The sequence below is a fragment of the Osmerus mordax genome, chromosome 12 (genome assembly GCF_038355195.1).
Source record: "Osmerus mordax isolate fOsmMor3 chromosome 12, fOsmMor3.pri, whole genome shotgun sequence".
Classification (NCBI taxonomy): Eukaryota; Metazoa; Chordata; class Actinopteri; order Osmeriformes; family Osmeridae; genus Osmerus; species Osmerus mordax.
In genome coordinates, this window is record NC_090061.1 from 7102600 (window position 1) to 7124027 (window position 21428).

General features: G+C 46.0%; 3 protein-coding genes and 1 non-coding gene across 5 annotated transcripts in view; 2 read left to right on the forward strand and 2 right to left on the reverse strand.

Moving 5' to 3' along the window:
* The window catches only part of gfra3 (GDNF family receptor alpha 3), a 16361-nt gene extending 5470 nt beyond the window's left edge, over positions 1-10891 (reverse strand). Inside the window, 3 exon segments of the mRNA XM_067248114.1 lie at positions 863-1132; positions 4832-4979; positions 10874-10891. Coding sequence (XP_067104215.1) covers positions 863-1132; positions 4832-4979; positions 10874-10891 — 436 coding nt within the window.
* A 286-nt stretch (positions 10892-11177) lies between these two features.
* On the forward strand, positions 11178-13793 carry dnd1 (DND microRNA-mediated repression inhibitor 1). The gene is made up of 5 exons (XM_067247766.1): positions 11178-11234; positions 11688-11793; positions 12289-12614; positions 12719-12851; positions 13093-13793. The coding sequence occupies exons 1-5, from the start codon at positions 11211-11213 to the stop codon at positions 13617-13619; spliced, it is 1116 nt and encodes a 371-aa protein (XP_067103867.1). The 5' UTR covers positions 11178-11210; the 3' UTR covers positions 13620-13793.
* A 272-nt stretch (positions 13794-14065) lies between these two features.
* On the reverse strand, positions 14066-19306 carry hars (histidyl-tRNA synthetase). 2 transcript variants are annotated; one of them, XM_067248272.1, is made up of 14 exons: positions 19180-19283; positions 17729-18119; positions 17500-17589; positions 17286-17405; positions 17067-17162; positions 16705-16830; positions 16451-16558; positions 16267-16365; positions 16026-16119; positions 15703-15830; positions 15237-15521; positions 14837-14953; positions 14593-14739; positions 14066-14497 (listed from the first exon to the last, which is right to left on the reverse strand). In XM_067248272.1, the coding sequence occupies exons 2-14, from the start codon at positions 17837-17839 to the stop codon at positions 14438-14440; spliced, it is 1581 nt and encodes a 526-aa protein (XP_067104373.1). In that variant the 5' UTR covers positions 17840-18119; positions 19180-19283; the 3' UTR covers positions 14066-14437. The 2 variants fall into 2 exon arrangements, with proteins under 2 accessions (XP_067104373.1, XP_067104374.1); XM_067248273.1 differs by lacking the exon at positions 17729-18119 and having other exon boundaries at positions 19180-19306.
* A 255-nt stretch (positions 19307-19561) lies between these two features.
* On the forward strand, positions 19562-19633 carry trnaa-ugc (transfer RNA alanine (anticodon UGC)). Its single transcript has one exon. It is a non-coding gene; the product is annotated as a tRNA-Ala (tRNA).
* The last annotated feature ends 1795 nt before the right edge of the window (positions 19634-21428 follow it).

Genomic DNA, 21428 nt, shown 5'->3' on the forward strand with positions numbered 1-21428 from the left:
TTCCAGACGCTCTTTCATAATGTCATTGTGCCACCGCATTAAATTTCACATCCCTCTCCTGCTAATTCTAAAACCCATTCTAATCCGTCAATGATTGATTCTGCATTTGTTCTAATAAACGTTCGCAAGGGTTTTTGATTTCCACAAATTACACGGTGCATGTAAAAACCACTCAATCTATATTTAATAACATGCACAGACTTTCGTATGTAAATCCAGTTGGGCTGTATATTTAGTGTAATGACACGGTAGGTAGGAGTGCATGGGCGGTTCTGAGGCTGAGAACTGTGTAATTACAGTATGCATGGTGACTAACAGGCCACAGGGGAGGGATCCATTAGCTAGCATTAGCTGTGGATGGCTAGTCTGGCTCCCGGACAAAGGCTGACTGACCCTGCACTGACATCGTGGGGGGGCAAGGGGGCTGGAAGGTAGTACTTCTGCCCTTTTAGTTACACACAAACATGCACTGGAACCCACACACAAAGGTGAAAGGGCACTTTAGTCTAACCCCTGCTTTGCTTGTACACGACTACTTTGGGTAAAGTAGTTGAGTTGGATCAAAAATTATGTCCTATCCAACTTACATTCTCCACCCAGAGTTCCAGCTCTTACCGTCTAGTTGAAGATTCAGGGTTCCCAAGAGCATGCTGGACCATTCGAAACATTCATTCCTGTCTCTGTCCATCAAGCTTCTTAACACTAACATGTAATGCAGATGTTGGACATGAGGGTTGTGCAATATGTCGCCACTGTACTGTCAAGATGTTGATGTGTGTTTCTATCTTCTTCTGTGGAACTAAAGGACATTCAAGTATCTTATCAGTCGCCTCTTACACCACTCCGCCCCCGTGAACTTCACCTTGCAGGAAGTGGAGGCTCCAGTAAACCTTAAGGCAGTGCTGCTCTTTGCGAATGCCTCGATGGCACTTGCAGCCCAGCAGGAGTCGGTCGCTGTGCAGGGAAACCAGGGCCTCCAGGCACTCCAGGCGGTCCTCACTGCCAGGCGAGGACACTGCCCGGTCAGACGCACATCCCTCCAGGGTCTGGTATAAGGCTTCGCACTGGGGGTCAGCCAGGCAGACCTGCTTTGCCTCCAGACAGTTTGTCTTAGGCAGGGAGGGTTCCGCACCTGGGGAAGGAAGAGGGGGAGGACAGGTTAAATAGGGTGTAGGGGGTTGAGTCATGTGATACAGGTCAAGTATCAGGTCAGCCATTGTAGAAGTCGAGCCAGATTAAGTGGGGGATGTGTATCCGACCCAATCAACCAGCTCTTGCAGTCTCGTCTGTCCTGCTAGGCCTAATAGCTGTATGTGGAAGTTGTCTGTGTACTCTGACCACTTTCCCCAATGTGAATCAACCTATTGATGTAGACAAAGGTGTCATACTGAACTCATCTCACTGTCCAGATTCATAAAAGTTACTCAAGCTCAAGTACTAAAAGCCTTCCATGTAAACTTACATTTGTTCGTGTGTGCGATTTCCACAGTAAATGGAATACAAAAAGAGACCATTTTGGATCTGACTCCTTTTGTGATGAATTTCTGTTTCATGGTCTTGCAAGGCACTTGGCTGAGTAAATCAAAAACATATTTTGTGTGTGTGTGTGTACTTGTGTTTGTGTGAGTTATAGCGTTTGCATAAAAGCTACATCTTACACAGCATGACATTTCAGATTTGTGGCACAGATTTTATTTTATATAGCACAAGGTATTTTGGGCTGTTATTCCTACAATCAATTATACAACAAAAAAAATATCAGGCATAGGCAAACACACACGTGGAAGAGTTGATGTAATGCAATGGAGGGAGGAGAATTTGAAAAGAGAGAGAGAGAGAGAGAGAGAGAGAGAGAGAGAGAGAGAGAGAGAGAGAGAGAGAGAGAGAGAGAGAGAGAGAGAGAGAGAGAGAGAGAGAGAGAGGGTAAGATTGACAAAAAAGGGAGAGTGAAATTAAGGGAAGCAACACTGGGAGACAGGTAGAACACCAGGTTGAGGGAACGTCGGCACACAGAGACACACACCAATCAGAATCTTAGTGGTAAGGACGCACAGTATGAGGTACAATCAGCATGTGCCGAGAATGATGTGCTAAAAATAGCGCACACGCACGGACGCACACAGGTAGACAACAAAACAGGTACACACACAGGTACACAAGAAAACACACACACGGTTGCCCTGAGAAGGACCCTTTCATGTCTGTCATGCTGCGAGGGAGACTAGGAGGCACAGAGACTATCATTATTACAAAAAACACAATACTGCACCACCACAGGAGGGGGCAAAGCAATCTGTCTGAGAAGCAGACAGAAACACACACACACATACACACACACACACAATACAGTGGAGGAATGAAGTGGTTGAAAGAGCATAAGCCGCTTAAAAGAACAGATCAGTAAACTGGATGAAAATTGACTTTCACTACGGATGTGTCTACATACATTATACTTTTTTTTTCGATCACAGGCAGATTGAATTAGCCACAATAAAGTGCGGTTCACGATTGGTTTACGATTAACCAGATTAGTGACCCATATGAGGTTAACAGAATAAAGTCCAATCAAAAGTAGGCCTATTGAGTCATTGGATGAATTTGTTTTGGTGCAGTGGGTCACCCACCCTTGCAGCGTTTCCATTCTATGGTTACTAGCTCCTAGTATGAGCATGTGAGGTGGGATGGATCCAACACAATTTATATTTATATATGTGTTGCTCGGGCTACACTGGCAGGCATCATCCAAACTAATGTGGCCCCTTTAGGAATGATTGAAAATATTCAAATGAAATACACAATCACATGTGAACGAGCTTGGGGGCTGGGGGAGGGGGCATCAAAGCCAACCAGCTATTTGGTTTAAAAGAAAAGGCATAGTCTTCAAATAGCTTAAATCCTCTAGAGGGTATGACAAGAATCAAACACTTTTAGTGGGAAAAGGAATAGGTGTTAGAATTGTGGGATGCTCCCTAAAAGAATCATACTTAGGTCAAATAGTTTCTCCCACTCCCAGGTCTAAGTCCAGTTCTTATGTGTCTCATTATGTCTGCAGATGGGCCAGGAAAGAGCAGAGGCTGACCCCAGTTCAGTTATTATGGGTAGAAGGTAATAGAGTTCATCAGAGTTCCAATCACAGACTTCAGTTTAGCGAGCAGTGAGGTATGACATCATTACCCTGGAGAATAGCAGGATGGGAATATGACAGTGCAAGAGTCTGATTGAGGCCAAGTGTGCAAACACACACACACACACACAGAGACAAGCACACACAGATGCAGTGAAAGACATAGACACACACACAGCCAAAAAGGCATAAGCCCAACACACCATCTGGTGCTTCTGTGTTTGAGTTCCAAATCCCAGTTATCAACAAAACACACATTCGACCCCTAACTACCCCCTGGACGCACACAACCCCTAGACACGCACAAGTCACTCACACATCACACAAAATCACATCTTCTCCCTCTCTCATCTCCGTCCATCTCCCTCACACAGACAACAAAGGCTTCCTGTCAAACACTACACACATGCACAATTACCTAAGGACAATTCCTCCCATGACTAAACAATATTTAACCTTTCCATTGGGTTTATGTGACTGGGAAGCCATAAAGGTGTTTATGTCTGGGTTTTTATCAGTGATTGAACAAATTCCAAAGTCCTGCTGACGCTAAGGACAAGTCGAGTGGGTTAGCCTAGTCCGACTGTCAACACATGTATGTGCGCGGCCCAAAATCTGTCCATCTCTACGGCTAGTACTCAAATACACCTGTACGAGCATCTGTCGGCCAGTCGCACCTGCGCGCCGATAAGACGTCAACCAGTCCCGATGTGTTTGCACACCGGCGCCGGTTGACTGCGCTTCCTCATTGCACAACAACTTCACAATTTATTCTGATCTGCAGTTGGAGGCGAGGTGAATTTATATCGAGATAAAAGGGAAAGAATCAGACACGACCTGAAACTCAATCACAGAAAGGTGTCTGCATAAATTACACGCCTTACAGAAAAAGACAGAGAGAGAGAGAGAGAGAGAGAGAGAGAGAGAGAGAGAGAGAGAGAGAGAGAGAGAGAGAGAGAGAGACAGAGAGAGAGAGACAGAGACAGAGAGACAGCTCTGATATATGACTCGACCCTTGAGAATGTCGCTTACACCAAGACATCAAACACATCAAACATGTAATCATCTATACGGTTAATAAATAAACCTGTCGATGCGAGAAGCTCATATAGCGCAGCAGCAACTGAGAATACAACATTTTTTGGCGTGTCAGTCATGACTCCCATACAAACTGCAGAAGGACAAACGTACAAGGGCCATTCTGTACCTTTTTCCCCACGAAAGACAGAAGTTCCTTCAAGTGTTGTAATAAAGATCAGTGTGCATGCAGGATACAGCTTAGCTACTGTTACGGCCATATCGTTGCAACAAAATAAAAAATAGACACATTGTCCTGGGGAACAAATAGGGTGGTTGTGTTTAAGAGACCCTTTTCTGAAGGTTCGTGACAGGTTGATAAACAATATAAGGATAGGCTACATTAAGAACCTATATTCCCAAATTAATCTTTAATCAAATAGAATATGCTATTTAGGCAAACAAATATACACTATGTCATCTCAAATAATTAAATAAAATCCAACAAAAATTACATAAAAAAGCATCCAAGAAGAAAACTTCTATACTATAATGACCCATTTCACCTTATAAACCCAAACCATACGCTGAATATCACGAGCAGCAATTTGAGTTAGACATTGACAGTCACCAATTGGCTACAGTGACAATAATAGTTATGCCCATTGACTTTGAGTTCTAATGTTTTACCTGAAAGGAATACGGCCAATAACATTCCGAGTAGAAACATCTCTGTCAACAACTCCATCCTGAGGTGTAAAAGGCACCGGGACACGGGATGGTGAGATGGTGAGATTTTGACTTGGCGCACTTGGCCAGTCACCGCGCAGTGCGCCCGCTGACACCGACCAGCCGCTCCGCGTTACATCCACCGGGAGACGAGTCACGATCTATCACGAGCCAAGTAGGTGAAGGTAAAAAGTCTGCTGTCTACAAAAACAATTCCCCAAATAAGTCACAGTCAAACGCGCAATGGACTGCTCGTGCCCTTTGTGTTGTTTCGCAACTGACCGCTCAAACTAGTTAAATTTTAGGTAGTAGGCAAGGCTACCCTTCGGAAGGAAATCGAAGATCATCCCGCCATTATCTCCAGGCTCTCTGGGTAGTGAGAAGTTCGTTTACATGCTGCGAATGTGAGAATAACGGACAAGCAACCGCTTAAAGCCTGTATAAACGCGCTCGTCCTTTCGCCGCGCAAGAGGGGGTTAAATGACAGTTTGAGCACAGCATCAGTTTCACTGACTGAAGTGAGAACTGATGATAGGCTGTGAGGTGCGAGGACGCGACGACTGGGACACATTAGGGTGCCGTGCACACTCCCTCACATATTCCCCCCTGGGAAAAGATTCCATTAGAGATTTCAAGGTAACCATACCCAAGACGGAACTTTGGACATCTATTCCAAATGTTTTAGGACCATGTCTCCGCTAATTAGGCTAATCAAACACTGACTGATCGTATAGTCTAGACTTAATTTACAGCCTTTATAGACTTTGAGCACCTCCGTCCACGTCTTCCTGCAGGGACACTAGAGGATGTAGCTTAGTTATCTCCGGATTAGCATGCCCTTTTTTAAGAACAGCAGAATCCAGTTATTCCATTAAAACGTATTTTACAGGACAACATATAATGGAAAAACATAGCCTAGCCTACAGTCTAATTACTTGGCTACAAATTGACCATTTCATAATATCTTACTTTTATGTTTTCTGCCTGTTTTTCAAAAGGGATATGTCTCCTCCTTTTATCATGTCACTATTTGATCCATCTTTTCAGATAAAATGGATGGAGTTGAAAGTAGTGTGAAATAGGCTGTTGCCAAGACAGTACTTGTAATATATATACAAACACTATCAGATCTCAGATTATTCTTATTTTAAAATCAAGACAAATAGACTAGGCTACATTTCCAAGTTTCCAATTTCTCGCCACTATTTTTTTCCTTTCTCCCATTCATCCATCTAACGTTAACATAACGTACAGCCAGTTCTATCTGTTTGACTTAGTTAGGGGGACCAGATCGAACAACGTATTGATCAGAAAAAGGAAACGTGCTGTTAGAGGAGGGTAGAGATGATTGAGTGAGAGCTGAAGTGGATGTTTAAATGGGAAGGGGGGGGGGGGGCTGTCAAAAGTTTATGACAGGCCAACCATAAACAATCACTGGGGCGTCTATGGAAAGAAAGATCCGGCGTGTTTGAATTATTCACACTTCTTACTAATTGGCAAACTCACCGGCCTGGGAGAAGTCTGAGTTTATAGCACAAAATCTGCATATGCTAATTTGGAGCCTGTCTAGTTGTCTTACTGATCGATTTAAGACGATGGGAAACATAATGACGGGAGTAGGAAGCACAGTTGGTGTTTCTTGTTATTGGTGTTTGGTACACAGCACCATCCATCTCCAATCATCACTAATCAGAATATTCAACCTTCAAGAGGGGAGATACATGAGTATGGTCATGACTATTTATGCAGTTGTCGGCATATATTGTTTTTAACCATCGCCTACCCATTAGGACTGTTTATGCTTCATGTTGATATTCAGTTTTTTCCAGTCTTGATTACAAATTGCCTACAGCAATCAGAAAGGTCATTTCAGTGATGACACCCATATTCTCTGTTTCTCTCTCCTGTATCCTACACACACACACACACACACACACACACACATGTGCACTAACAGCATGGCCCCATCAAACAAATTACACGGCTCTCTGTTCTCCCCAGAGGTCGTATAACCCCACGGCCTGCTGGGTAATCAGTGTTCAGCTAATAAGGCGAGAGCTAACCCTTTTCTAGAACCTTTTGGACAGCGCTGTGGCATTACAATGGACAGGCCAGGACCCTTCTGGATGACCATCTGGCCTCGAAGCCTCATCTCTCCCCCACCTCTGTCTGCAACCTTGTTCTCATTTAATCTTCACCTCTTTTCTGCCCAGTTTCAGCCACAATCTCTATCTTTCTTCTTTGGTCTCTTCTTTCTCTCTTCAATATGGATGTTATTTGCCTTTATTCCGTTCATTCACAATTTGTTAATGCACTAAAAGACAGTCCCAGTGACCCTCACTGCGAACCGTGTATTTCATCACCAGCCAGATGAAAAGGAGTAGTGAAAGATGAAGGGATAGGGTGTGAGAGAGACAGAAAACAAGAGGAACGGGGGTGAATCTCCATACAAGCATGTAATACCAGATATTGTTACGAAATTTCGCAAACAATTTCACACGCAATTTCTCTCTCTCTCTTTCCCTCCATTGCGCTCTCTCTCTTTCTCTCTCTCCCTCGCTTTTGCTTTATATGCTTGTTAGTTCCACTTCAAATGGCAAATGACAAACAATCTAAGCCAGTGATGCGGTAGCTTACCAGTTCAAGGCATCAGAAAAACAAACAATATATTCTTTGAAACTTGCACTAGACTGTCTATAAAAACATGAAAGCGTTACACACACACATACACATCTCAAATAATCATAAGCAAACAATGATGTCCATCTTTCTGTAATAAATATTTATGACATGAAATATCAGACACTTGCTCTTCGTCAGTCTTGCATATAAAAAATGCACTGATGCAATATGTGTTTCATGAATCAACTTATATTGACTTTTAGAGAGTCAGCTTTCAGGAACACTGCACAGCTTTGACAGCCACACACACACACCTCCCTCTTTATCAAACATCTGCTGGTTTGCTGTGGATCACTGTTGGCACAGTGAATGGTCCTGCGTAGCTGCTGGTGAGTGAGCCTTCCGTGTGCGCTACTGGGAACATCGCAAGGCCAGAGAGGGGCAGGGTCTGGGGTCAGGGCTAGGAGGGAGGGAGGGAGGGAGGGAGGGAGGGAGGGAGGGAGGGAGGGAGGGAGGGAGGGAGGGAGGGAGGGAGGGAGGGAGGGAGGGAGGGAGGGAGGGAGGGAGGGAGGGAGGGAGGGAGGGAGGGAGGGAGGGAGGGAGGGAGAAGGTGAGGAGGGAGGGAGGGAGAAGGTGAGGAGGGAGGGAGGGAGGGAGGGAGGGAGGGAGGGAGGGAGGGAGGGAGGGAGGGAGGGAGGGAGGGAGGGAGGGAGGGAGGGAGGGAGGGAGGGAGGGAGGGAGGGAGGGAGGGAGGGAGGGAGGGAGGGAGGGAGGGAGGGAGGGAGGGAGGGAGGGAGGGAGGGAGGGAGGGAGGGAAGGTAAATATTTCCCTTTGAGGTAGAGCCTCCAGACCTAATATTGACTTGCACGCCCGGCTACACGAGCAGGTACAAATTAGCAACAGTACCGAGGGACGCACAATGGAGCAATGACACGCGTTATCACCTGGCTGAATTGGACCGTCTGTTGCAGGGCCAACAAGTACAGAGTCCCTCCTACTGGAGGGAGTGAGAGAAAGAGAAGGGACTGAAGAGGTACTCTCATTGCGAACAGTGGTCCAGCCTTTTACAGGCGACCCATAAATCTGCAAATTTCATCAGCAAAACAACAGGAATCATTTCCCACCAAGCAACCATACTGTGGATTTCTCTTGTAAGACTCAAAATCCAATCTAATACTTCTGCCTTCACAGTTAAAATAAAATACAGGACTGCAGTCTAGTGAGGCAGGGAAGGAAGTGTTCACCACGGCTTCTTCACATGAGGCAGACATCAAGGTCCTGTCATTAGCCAGCCTATACTGTAGGCCTATACGAGCACAGCTGTGCAACGGGAGTCAGATGATTAAAGTGGATTTCAAAGTCTTTTAAGACTATTTGAGGGCTGTAGGATGGGGAGATGACGAGTGATGAGGAGTGACAGCGAACAGATTGCTGCTGCTCCGGGCTAGCCCTCAGGTGAGAGAGGGAGAGGCATGGTCCCCCAATGTTGAGGTGGGGAAGGCGGGGACACAGCTGTGTGTGTCTGTATGTGTGTCAGAGAGAGTTTAAGTGTGTATATGTCTGTTTATTTGGATGTTTGTTGTGTGTCGATGTGTGTGTGGGAAGGTTTGTGTGTGTGTGTGTGTGTGTGTCAGGGCCCTACGGCTCAGGATGTGCTGTCGCAAAGCAGCTGACACTTCTTAGCAACAGAATGACAGCACTTCAGAGACTCATTTGACTCTGGCAAGTACGGGAGACATTCTAGAAACTTCCTCTGAGTGGAAAACTTCTTCCTCAGTTTGACCTAAAGACTGTAGAAACTAGGCTATATGCGTCTCATTAAATTCGATTTTGATACATGTCATAGTTTATATAGACATGGTTCAACGTCAATACGTTTCAGAATTGTTTTTCTTTTTGAGCGTATGTTTGGATGTTTCTAAAATGCTTGAATACTCGAACTCCAGAACTTCCCAATTACAGTTGTAAGTCTGGGACCAACAAAGTTAACATCAATTTCTCATGTTTAACAGTAAACTATAAAGAGAAACATTCAGAATTCAAGCCCCCCTTCCCACACATCTGTCTTGCACTCACCTCCCCACCAAGGACACACACCAGAATACATTAGGTATGTCAGGTTAGGTACACACTTATTTGCAAGCTGAAGGATATACTAACGATTCTTCAAGATGTTGGTTAAGTGTGTGTGTGTGCGTGTGTGTGTGTGTGTGTGTGTGTGTGTGTGTGTGTGTGACCATACAATATAAAGTGTTGACGTGCAGTAGTAGCAGTCATTCAACAAAGTATTCAATGGAAAGGTCACACTCTCACACAAGCACACAACAGAAAAGAAAGGGTGAGAAAGGAGACCCATTATACACACACACACATAAACACATACAGATCCACACTCTGGCTTACTACAACACACACGCGTTCAATCTCCTCCAAATCCACTTCAGGATGGACTCCAGGGAGCACGGTCAATACAAATGTTCGAGACCTTGATGCAAATCTGATTGTCATGAAACAGGGCCGTTATCTGGCCAGGTCTAGATACACTAATTCATTTTGCTACCCAGATACTTGAGGTAAAGCACTCTGTTGGGAACCGTCAGATAGGAAGAAACTGTGTTCCTCCCTTTCTTTATCTCTCCTGTCTCCCAAGCCTCTTGGTCTCATCTGCTCCCCCTGGATCTCTCTCTCTCTCTCTCTCTCTCTCTACATCTACACCTCTTGTTTTACATTTATCCCATTTTCTTTTTTCCTTATAACACTTAATGCAGAGCACCCAGTACCAAAACAGCACACAGTCATAACCACAGTCAGTGTATGTCTATCTTCTAACACCCAGAGATCACAAATAAGATAGCACTTTATTAATCACCAGGCAGGAACATTTGAGTCAGTGAGGCATCAATGAGTGTTTACTCCTTGTTTCCTATCTCCTTCTCTTTCTACTTTCACCTTCTATCAAATGAACTAATTATCAACTGTTTGTGATCCTAACACAGAGGCACACACACAAGGGTGGTCTTGAATAAAACATTTGAGACATGGGCCAAACTGAGTTTTACAGGATGAAAAATGGATGCGTAACAGAGCGCGCCCCTTGAAGTGCAGATGTGATGGGGAAGAGAAAGCAGCGGGAGACTGTCTTTCATAACCACCAGACTCAGAGACAAGAGACCCTAATCCTGTCAGTACCTAGCCTCCAACAGAGCACATCTCACGAAGCGCCGTGACCTTAAACCCAACCCTTGTCTAAAGACACTGCGTTACAGCCAAAACACACTATGCGCACGCATGAGGGTGAGAGGTGGTCTGCTGTGCGTAGAGATTAGGTCAGTTATTCAAGGAGATAAGCTAGGGTAAATAAGAAAATACACACAGCATACCTTGTGGAACACTGACATCTTGCGGAGATGTTGTTAAGCTTCTCACATCCTGATGAGAGTGGGACCACACTTTGTTAGGTGGATTTGTCGAAGTGATTGCCTCCAAAATACAATGGAAAAAGATAGGTCACCAGTGTTTTGATTCAACAGCGCAAAAATGGAAGTGGTGTTCTTTACAAACCATCAATCAAAACTTTTTTTACAAACAACAACTGTTATTGAAAGCCAAACGTGTTCATAGGCCTACGCCCCTATCCAATGACCTCTCGCCGCAATGTCACGGGGTACCATCACTGTGCCGTTTATCAATCTACGAACAATATTCGAGAAACTTGTGATGGATCGCACTGAAAAGGACCAGGTATAGCTTATTAACATAGTATTTATGCTCTGTTTGATAATATCTTGGGCTAGAATTTAATTAGTTGACTCCACGTGTAGCAAGTTGCAACTTTTCAAAAGTTTCACTTAAACGGTTAACGTGGCATGCGCGTAAAAATCTCGTTTGTAAACTAAAAACTAAGATTACTTCATCCAACATGTTATGTTTGTGAATTTAAAGGGAAATCTTTGTTGGACGACTATAGCCTGCCATTGTTCTGAAATAATGCCTACTCTTGGGTTTACGCAAAGTTTATTTTCTTGGCACGTTGTCAGCAAAGTATCTGTAAGGTCTCACGATTCTAATTGAAACTCACGGTCAAGAGTGAGTGATTTAAGACGTTAAACAGACACATGTCCACGCACGGATGTTAACTAATGCTTTGTCACAACTAGGCCAACGTGAAGTTTGACCTAAACACCTCTTTCCCAGGTGCTTATCCCAGAACGACTTAAGTCTCTGGAGATATGGCTGCAACAGACTCATATGAAATTGATCCAGGTGAACGGACAGCGGAGATATGGAGGACCCCCTGATGGTTGGTGTTGTTATGAATTATAAACGATTCTACCAAGTAATGTTTGAAGTAGCGTTTGATAGTTTAAACATTTCCTTATGGCAGCAAAACGCTTTAGTTAAGTGGCTTTCCTTCTCATTACTAATGAAAGCCACACCTGTGTGGGTGATGTTGATGTTTAGCAGGTGTAAGCAATGTGGTAACTTTCCCTCTAATTGGCTGCTTGGAAACTGCCACACAAGATAATTAGTCCTATATAATTCAGTCACTGCCCTTGGAATTGTCTTGTTGTATCACAAGCTTCCAATTGTTCTATACCTGTTGCTTACACCTATTTCCATTGAACTAATAATAAACTACAAGAGTTTGCATTTATTTGGACAATGTTCCAGCCAGTCCCATCTGTTTTCATTTAAAAGCTCTAACTTAATCTAGATAGGCAGGTAAACACATGCTCAAGGCAGACATACACCTGTCCTAAGTGATCTGTTAAATGTCTCCCCCTGGTGGCTACAGTGTGGCACGGCGACCCCCCTGGGTCCGGATGCGAGGTTTTTATCAGTCAGATTCCCAGGGATGTCTATGAAGACCGCCTGATCCCACTGTTCAGCGCTGTGGGCCCGATCTGGGAGTTCCGCCTCATGATGAACTTCAGCGGGCAGAACCGCGGCTTCGCCTACGCCAAGTACGGGAGCCCTGCCCTGGCGGCTGCCGCCATCCGCTCGCTGCACGGCCATGCCCTGGAGCCGGGAGTGCGTCTGAGCGTGCGGCGCAGCACAGAGAAACGGCAGCTGCTGCTGGGGGAGCTGCCCGCCAACACCAGCAGAGAGCAGCTGCTGCAGGTCAGGGACTGTGTGTGTGTGTGTGTGTGTGTGTGTGTGTGTTGGGTGGATCCAAAATCCAAATCTGCAAAATGAAAAGTTTTCAAAAGTGTGTTCCACTGCAGGTGTTGAGGGACTTTACTGAGGGTGTCAAGTGTGTGACCCTGAAGTCGTCGCTCGGGGAGGAGGGCGTGTCTGCCGATGTGGTCTACTTCTCTCATCATTTAGCCTCCATGGCCAAGAAGGTGCTGGTGGAAGGTAGGCTCACTGAGTAGGAACTAAATGCTTTATTTCGGGGGGGGGTCAACAGTATGTACTACCTGCCATTTATACAACTAAGTAACAGAAATGTACTTGAATCAATAACTAGGCTATTTGACAACTGTACTACATTGCTTAGAAATGCATTGAGGCCTTTTTTGCATGCACTTTCGTTGTGTAAAAGTTATGCTCATTATCTTTTTTGGATTTAATGTCCCCCTATTCTGTATCAACCCAGCCTTTAAGAAGCGTTTTGGCCTTTCCATCTCTGTCAAGTGGCTGACCTCAACCAAGTCTAAGCCCAAGACCCCCCCGAGGGTGCCCAAGACCCCGCCATCTCCTTTCAAACTACCCCACCGCACCCTCAACAACAGCCCCCATCTTCCGCTCTTGCCCCCACGGCTCACCCGGCCCCCGTTGCCCCCGGGCTTCTCCCGGGCCGTGGGCAGCCCTGCCCACCTGGCACCTCCGCCACCCCCGCTCTCTCCGTTCCCCGGGCAGGAGCAGGGCAGAGTGGATGCAGTGAGGCTGCTCCAGCAGCTGTGCGAGGCGCACGGGCGCCGGCCTCCCCTGTACGAGCTGCTCTACCAGGACACGGCTCCCGACGGCTTCCTGCGCTTCAGCTACCGGGTGTGTGTGCCGGGGCTGGCTGTGCCGTTCAGCGGGACGGTGCAGACGCTGCCCGGGCCCAGCACCACGGCCGTGCAGGAGGAGGCTCGACGTGCTGCTGCCGAGCAGGTCATCAGGGCCCTCCACAGGATCTAGCGTGATCCCCCTCTCTCATCATTCACCCCCTCGCTGTCAGCAAGGCCAGCTGCTACTGTTTTTATGTTAAATAATGTTTTAATTATGATCTTAATTTGTATGTTGGGTTTCTTCTTCTTTGCATGATGTGACTTTGTAACCACCGTTTTGAATTTGCATGTTTTTCCTGCACTTGGGTTTATTGGTTTCTCCTTTTAATTAAAAAGAGAGATTTATGATGAAAAGCCTTGTTTATTTGTTGATGTGTTCCTTATGTAAAGTCTCAACCCGGCAGGCACTGAGGAGGTTGAGTAGCCTGTGATGTGATTATTTCTAGCAAGTGGTGTTAGTGACGTCACACCCATTCACCAATCTTAAGTAAAACATTTTACCAACTACCCCACCTTTTAACTGCTGAGTGAGAAAGGAATACATATAGAATCCAGTCATTAAGCAGACACACTGGCTGGTTAGATATTGAATTAATCTGTATTTGGGGCTTTGACAGAACAGGCATGTTTATTACAGACACATGAGTCTTAAAGTGAAGAGATCAGACCTAGAGTTGAAGTAAATCTCAAGGTATTCTGATAAACATTAATGGGCAATAGCTAGATATATATCTAGTATATAGTTAGTCCCTCAAACCAGGTCCAACAGGATTATAGTTATTTTCTCCTTTGTACTAAATATTCATTTGAACGCAGGCCAGTCATTGTACTAGGACCGTGGTTGAGGGAACTCAAGTGCAGAAAACAAAGCCTTCATTCTGATTAAGTAGCTCTGTGTTTTTGGATCCATCTGGTGAGGCAGAGTCGAGTTGTTGGGGAAATGTCAGGCTAAACTAGAGAGGTCCTCTTCTTGATCTCCTCCACTAGTTCTGCTCTTGGCACGTCAACCTGTGATACAAACCAGACCCGAGAAGACAGTGTTCAAACTGCAAGGATACAGCACTCAATTCGATCAAGCAACAGTGTGTGTGTTTGTGTGTCACCTCATCTCGGCTTGCGACAGTGCGGAGCTTTACCACCCCGTCCTTGAGCTCCTGCTCTCCCAGGATGGCCACTAGGGGGATCCCCGAGTCCTCGCAGTGCTGCAGCTGGCTCAGCAGCTTGGGATTCTTCTTGTACATCACCTCTGCCTGAACACACACACACACACACGTCAGTCAGAGGCTTATGATACTTCAGCCAGATAATCCAGTTTTGTTGCCCTCTTCCATTCTCACACATTCACACCTTGATGCCAGCGTTCCAGAGCTCGGCGGTGAGTTTGAGCCTCTCCTCCAGAAGGTTCTTCTGTGCAGAAACCACCATGACCTGGGACTCGGTGGTCCTCACCTTCTCAGCTGATGCCTGTGGAGATGCGAGGCGTTGATGATGTGCTCAATCACAGTCTGGGCTAACGATCGATATGTCCGCTAAAAACACTAAGCTTTGGAGAACTGCCACAACCACAAACATTTTGGAACACACTGAATAACCTGAAAGGTATGAATGACCCCCACATACCTACAAACATTACACAAAGAAACAAGGCAAAATGAACCCAAAGTAACAAACAAAACAAAAATAACTGGCCTACAATTAACAAACCCTTAATGTCCTCTAAATCAGCCACCTCCATGCCTCCCCATACCTCTGCCTTCTGCTCCAAGATGGAGAAGACCCTCTCGATGCCAATGCTCACACCCACGCATGGCACCTTCCTGCCCTTGGGGTCGAACATGCCCACAAGGCCGTCGTAGCGCCCGCCGCCCGCTACGCTGCCCACGCTCACAGACCCCTCGTCACCGCCGGCACCGTTCTGCTCTGTGGCCGCGGCAGCTGGCGCCGGTATGGGTCCCGTCTGGGTCAGGAGGGCCTCGTAGATGACGCCTGTGTAGTAGTCCAGCCCCCGCGCCAGGCTGAGGTCAAACACCACCTGGGAGGACGAGAGAGAGACAGGGAGAGAGCAGCTTAAAAGGGGGGAAAGGAGAGGAGGTCCTGAAAGGCATTCGAAAGAGGGGGAGGGAGGTACCAAAAGGTTAGCGGGAGAGTGGATAATAATGTTGGCTGCACGGTGAGAAGGTGGACATGTCATTTCCCCTCCGCTGACCCCTTACCTTGTCTGTGACCTGGAAGAGCTGCAAGAAGCTGAAGAGCTGCTTCATGTCTGTCAGGCCGGCGACTGCCTGCTTGCTCTGAGACATCTTGGGGTCCTGCAGCAGACGCTCTGCCAGGTCCTGCCCCCCTGTGACACGAGCACCAATCACACACTGGGTCAAAGGTTGGGTGGAGCTTACATAAGAATTAATGGCTGATTGAGCTGCGGTTGAATGGTGTCACAGTTGGAACTTATGGTTCCAGTCAATTGGTTCCATTTCTAAATCAAGGGCTCACCAAGTATTTTACAAGAGTATTTGCACGATCCCACTTCCTGCCTCACCCTGCATGCTGACATACTCCCCGATCTGGTCTGCGGCCTCCTCAGACAGGCCTTTCTCCTTCACCATCTCACAGCGCACATCCTCCCATGACATCTGATAGAGAGGAAGGGAGCAGGAGAACAAAAGAGACAGAGATGAGAGTTTGATTTTGTTTACCTTTCAAACCAAAATCCCATGGATGGCTTGATTGGACTGCCATCTCCCAGCGTGCTCAATTGCAGTTGTGTGTGTGTGTGTTACCTTGTCCAGTTTATCCACCGTGGAGCAGATGGTGCGGAACTTGTCGTCGGGGACGCCGCACACGGCAAACATTCCATCAAGGATCCGTCTGTCGTTGACCTGCGGAGAGGGTGGAGGAGTGAGGTGGGAGGACATGGTGTGTGCGTGTGTGAAAGGAGTGTGGGGGTGCAGGGGGAATTCTCACCTTGATGCGGAAGTCTCCTAGGTCCAACTCACTCAGAATCTCGTGGACAATCTTCAGACACTCAGCATCAGGGATCATGGGATCGTATTGCCCTGCAATATCGAAATCCTGGAGGGACATACACAGACAGCAAAAGTTGTGTGAATTCGCTTTAAAACACTAACGTAATATGGCCTACATGTGGTGACAACATACAGCACATAAGTGTTGTCCGATGGGCAAATCGGACAGAGCTTTTGTCATCCGTCACTTACACACTGGTAGAACTCTCTGTAGCGGCCGCGGGTCATTGCGGGGTTGTCACGACGATAGACCTTGGCGATGTGGTAACGCTTGATGTTGGTGATCTTGTTCATTGCCAGGTAACGTGCAAAGGGAACCTGACAGGTGTGGGGTTAAGGGCAGATAATACTAGATAGACTTTCCATCTTCAACAGCGACAATCAAGAAACCAATCTTGTTCTTCCGGAGGTGCCCCAACATAACTTCCAGCGCCCCAATTACAGTCTTAACCACTGGCAGTAGTTTTCTACTGGTCTAGTCAATTTCTATCAACATCGAACTAAAGAGTACTAAGGCAGTGAGCCAGATGTTAATGTTAGGTCTCCAAGGATACAGTGAGGTCATATCGGAGGGACAGCAGCTCGCCACCTTGGTCCTTGAGGTCGTAGATGAGCTTAGAGTCCTCCCCATACTTCCCGGTCAGTGTTTCCTACACACACAGCCACACAGAACAGCTTGAGACGATACCAATGTCATACTTCATGCAACAGCAAGCTGACTTGTCCGTTATCAGATTTAGTTTGCGTGTAAGAGAGAGAGGGTTCAGATGCACCTTCAGTTCAAACACAGGTGTGTCAATGGTTTCTGCTCCGTGGCGTTTGAAGCAGTTAACAATGGTGCTGAAAACCTTCTCTCTGATGGCCATCTGTTTGGGATTGTAGTCCCTCGTGCCCTATAAGGAGAAAGGAAAATTAAAAAAAGAGCCTTATACATTTGTAAATAGTCCCTTTTGTCTCTAGACAAAAATGTGACCACTTTGCATTTACCTTGGCAGTCTTGAGCACAAATTGGTGTTTGCCATCATCTCCTCCAAGCTGAGCCTTCAGCTGCAACAATTTGGCTACTTCCTCATCAATCTGCATCAAGCACACACACACACAAACACTCTCAGACACCATATACTATAACAGGCTTTGAGAAATATGAGAAATCCAAAGCCATCTTTTCTTCAGGTCAGTTCAGGTCATGCTCAACAACCACCCAGCTGAGGCCTACCTGAGACACAGTCATCCCAGACACGGTGCACAGAGAGCGGGTACATAGTGAAGTCCGGTGGCGTGCCAGTCCCATACACACACGCAGGGAGAACATACCCCAAATGTTCATCCCAGAAACAGTGTTCGACAAAAAAAGGGTTTGTTCAGCAGTGCAGCATCATAGCAGAGGCATATTCCAATAGCATTGTTTCATCCCGCCAAGACGTCCAATCACAACAGTTTATGAGTGCCAAACAGGAAGACGTTTCGTCCCCCCAAGCAGAGATTGTCCAGATATATCCATAGAGAGGTAGAGGGTGTTGAGGTAGATGATGATGGAGGTAGAGCCAGGCCAATGTTGTTGTCGTCGGGCAGGAAGAACAGGAGAAAATTGGTGAGCGACCCTAGCACTAGGGAAGTGCAGTACATGACGCATCACAGCATGGAGGATAAAACATGAAAAGCAGGGGTCAAACTAACCAGCCAATCAGAGAACTCAGACAGAAGACTGACTCAGACAGAAGGGGAGGCATGCCGACCCCTACAGCCACACCTGGAAACCACCTGGCTTGTTTTAGATATGAATCCTTCCTTCTTAGTTCTATGCATGATCACAGAACTGACATGAATGGATAGGTGACATATGTGAGGTTAATCACTTGCTTGTATCCCATCTCTCTTACCTGACGTTTTATAGAAATCTAAATGGGCAATGCTGTAAGATAAGATGTTCAGGCACCTAGTACAGGACTATAAAGCTGTCTAGCAAGGGCAACCTGACAGGCGTCACCTGGGTCCAGTCATCTGGCATAACTCTAAACACATCAGCAACAACCAGAAAGAAGAGTTAGCTACATTGACTGGCGCACTTGCTAGCACTAGTCAACGAAGTAATGTTACAAAAAATGCTATATATTGCGTCAGCTGTTAACTTAGCATGTAGGCTACTGTACTGTTGACTTGCTCAATACTGACAGTAATAACTGACGTCTGGTCGTTCTTCACGTTTTACGTCCACCAGTTAACGGTTGCAAACTGTAACATTTCTTATCTGGTCTACACTAACGTTAGTTTTTAAGTTCCCCATCAACCAAAATGTGTATGACCTGACAAGGCAGATACCAGCTAAGGCTAAGCTAATACTATTCCAGGCTAACGTGTATAGCAACGCAAACATTCCTACTGGAATGCTGGTACACGTTCCTGTATGGCCGTTAAACGCCAGCTAACTATTTAAAAATCAGCTGAGGCAGGGCGAGAGTCTATTCAAATCGACGATCATTCATCCAACTCGACTGACATCTAGGCTGGCTACAGCTGCCAGCTTGCCGGTTGCTGCTACAGTACTGCTGCTACTGTTCTGCTAGCACTTGATGGCACATGTGTTCCTGCCAAGGAATCAAGCCAGGCAATGGGCATTTTGCCGTGGCAGAACAATGGAACACAAATGACGCAGATGTGAATACTGACCTGATCTTTGCTAGCTTTTTCTGTCTTTAATTTACGGACGACCTCTCCTTGTGTTTTAATCGCTTCTTGAATCTGCGCTTTGTCGGCCATGGTGGGGATGTAAAGTCGGACGCACTGACTACTCTTCCTTCTCAAGCGGAAGCGAGTCGCTTGCTACCGGGCAGGCTACCTCAGCTCACCATTGAGTGGCGCTGCAAATATAGTTAGAGCTGGCAGAGAGAAATTCTCTACGAAATTGTCTCTATGGCTCTAGCCACGACGAACCACAATTTATTTTCTATGGTAGCCGACATAGAATGGCTCATGGCCATAGTTTTGCTCCAACTACCCACTATTATGTAAAAAGGAATATAATTCATAATTATGACATTATGGTCATGTAGGGGATGTAGCTCAGTGGTAGAGCGCATGCTTTGCATGTATGAGGCCCCGGGTTCAATCCCCGGCATCTCCACATCTTTTGAACATATCCGCAGTTAGTGTTGCTGGATTGGAATAGGTCACTGTCAGACACAGTAAACTCTGTGAATTTAGATTTTAATATGTAAAAAGGAACTGTCTACCATAAGTGTGCCTCTAAAGGATACAGACAGAATTGTGGATAGTGCCAAATGAGAATTCTTTGGAAAAAAACAGCGGGAATTTGATGTATAGCCCAAGATGTTTAATTATTCAGCTTGTCTCCAGAAGCACAATGGGGGTCTGCTAGTGGTTGGGTTACTCTTGCAATATTTGAGTAAAAAACTATATAGGCCTACTCCTCCATTGACACACATAAACACACACACACAGCAGCACGACATGATGCTGGTCGATCACAGCAGATCTATTGTTTAAATGGCCTATAGCAACCACAGGCAACACAGCAACAACATTGCTAGTTCAATTGTTTGCGTGAACTCGTATTTCCAAAGTCTTCAGAAGTGCTGGGGCCCAGAGAAAGAGAGATAGAGAGTTGATGAGGTATGCTGTCATTCCAAACCATCCATGAACAAAAGACTCCATGCAGTGCTATGTTCCCCAAAAAGTGTCCCAGTTGCTAGGGACAACAACAAGTTGGGACCTACAATTGAGGCATTGGGACATTCCCAGAAACACAGCCCTATTCATATATCCACCAAACCCTCCCCCCCCATTCCCCACCACAGGGGTCCAAAAATACAAACTCAGTTTCCCATCTCCCCCCTCCTACACCTCACCTTTGACCCCGTCCAACCACCACATTCATGTGGGTCTGACTTGTCGTCAAGGCGACATTGGAAACTATGTTCCCCACCTAGTCTGGCCCACAGCAAACTTTCTTTAGATTCAAGGCATTTTAACAAAGTCAATAGGAGTAATTGAACGGCAGTGAAGTTAAATGAGGTTGTGTGTGTGTGTGTATGCATGTGGGTGTGTAATGAGTGGAGGTGGTGATGTTGTCATTAGGTGGTATTTCATCCCGTTGTGTCTCTACTGTGACAGGTTGTGATTTGAGTTTACATCAGTGGGATCCAGTTTCTCTAGAAAAACACAGCGGTAGAGTCAAAGTGTGCTGTTTCAATCATACATTACCCTAGGAGGGAGGGAGGGGGGGGGGAGCTAGAGAGTGACATTAAACATCTGGAAATATACTCTAATGCTTCTCTGTCTGCATGTCCTCTCTCTCTTGTCACTCCCCCTGTTCTGTATCTTTCCGTTTTTTTCAGGCAGGTATTTGTGCCCTGCTCTCTCTCTCTCTCTCTCTCTCTCTCTCTGTCTCTTTCTCTGTCTCTCTCTCTCTCACCCACAGAGACTTCCTGAATCGTGTCCAGTGCTCTGGCTATGTTGCTTGCTTCATTTGTGTATTTGACTATTCTATTTCATTGGTTCAAGTTAATCTGCCTCCAGAATGACTTTTGAAGGTCTACCTACTCCATAATCTGGCATCAGTCTGTGATTCTTACCCTGCAACATTTGGCATGATAGCATAAACAATGCACTGACAGAACGAGAGAGAAGAGAGGGCGAGATCAGTTAAAATCTTCATCTTTATTTTTGTAATCCTTTGGTTAAGAGGATTGCATCAAAACGATTCTAGCCAGGCCTCTCACTGTACACACACTAAACATACGGAGCACACACACACACCATCTTTGCTTTTCCACTCTCACTAATCCCACAGGGAAAGCCTTTAGTTACACATTAAAAGTCGGTATATCTCTATACAACATAACCCCAACATCTTCTGAGGCTTAATGGTTGTTTTATCATTTTAGATGCAGGGATTA

Bases quoted from the DNA above. Each gene is read 5' to 3' on its own strand.
- dnd1 (XM_067247766.1), top strand. From the start codon at position 11,211: ATGGATCGCACTGAAAAGGACCAG. The intron at 11,235-11,687 runs GTATAGCTTATT...CCTCTTTCCCAG, and splicing joins ATCGCACTGAAAAGGACCAG to GTGCTTATCCCAGAACGACT. The intron at 11,794-12,288 runs GTTGGTGTTGTT...TGGTGGCTACAG, and splicing joins ATATGGAGGACCCCCTGATG to TGTGGCACGGCGACCCCCCT.
- hars (XM_067248272.1), bottom strand. From the start codon at position 17,839: ATGAACATTTGGGGTATGTTCTCCCTGCGTGTGTGTATGGGACTGGCA. The intron at 15,831-16,025 runs GTGAGGCAGGAA...CTCGTGTCACAG, and splicing joins GGAGTATGTCAGCATGCAGG to GGGGGCAGGACCTGGCAGAG. The intron at 14,954-15,236 runs GTATGGGGAGGC...GCATCTCCACAG, and splicing joins TCTTGGAGCAGAAGGCAGAG to GCATCAGCTGAGAAGGTGAG.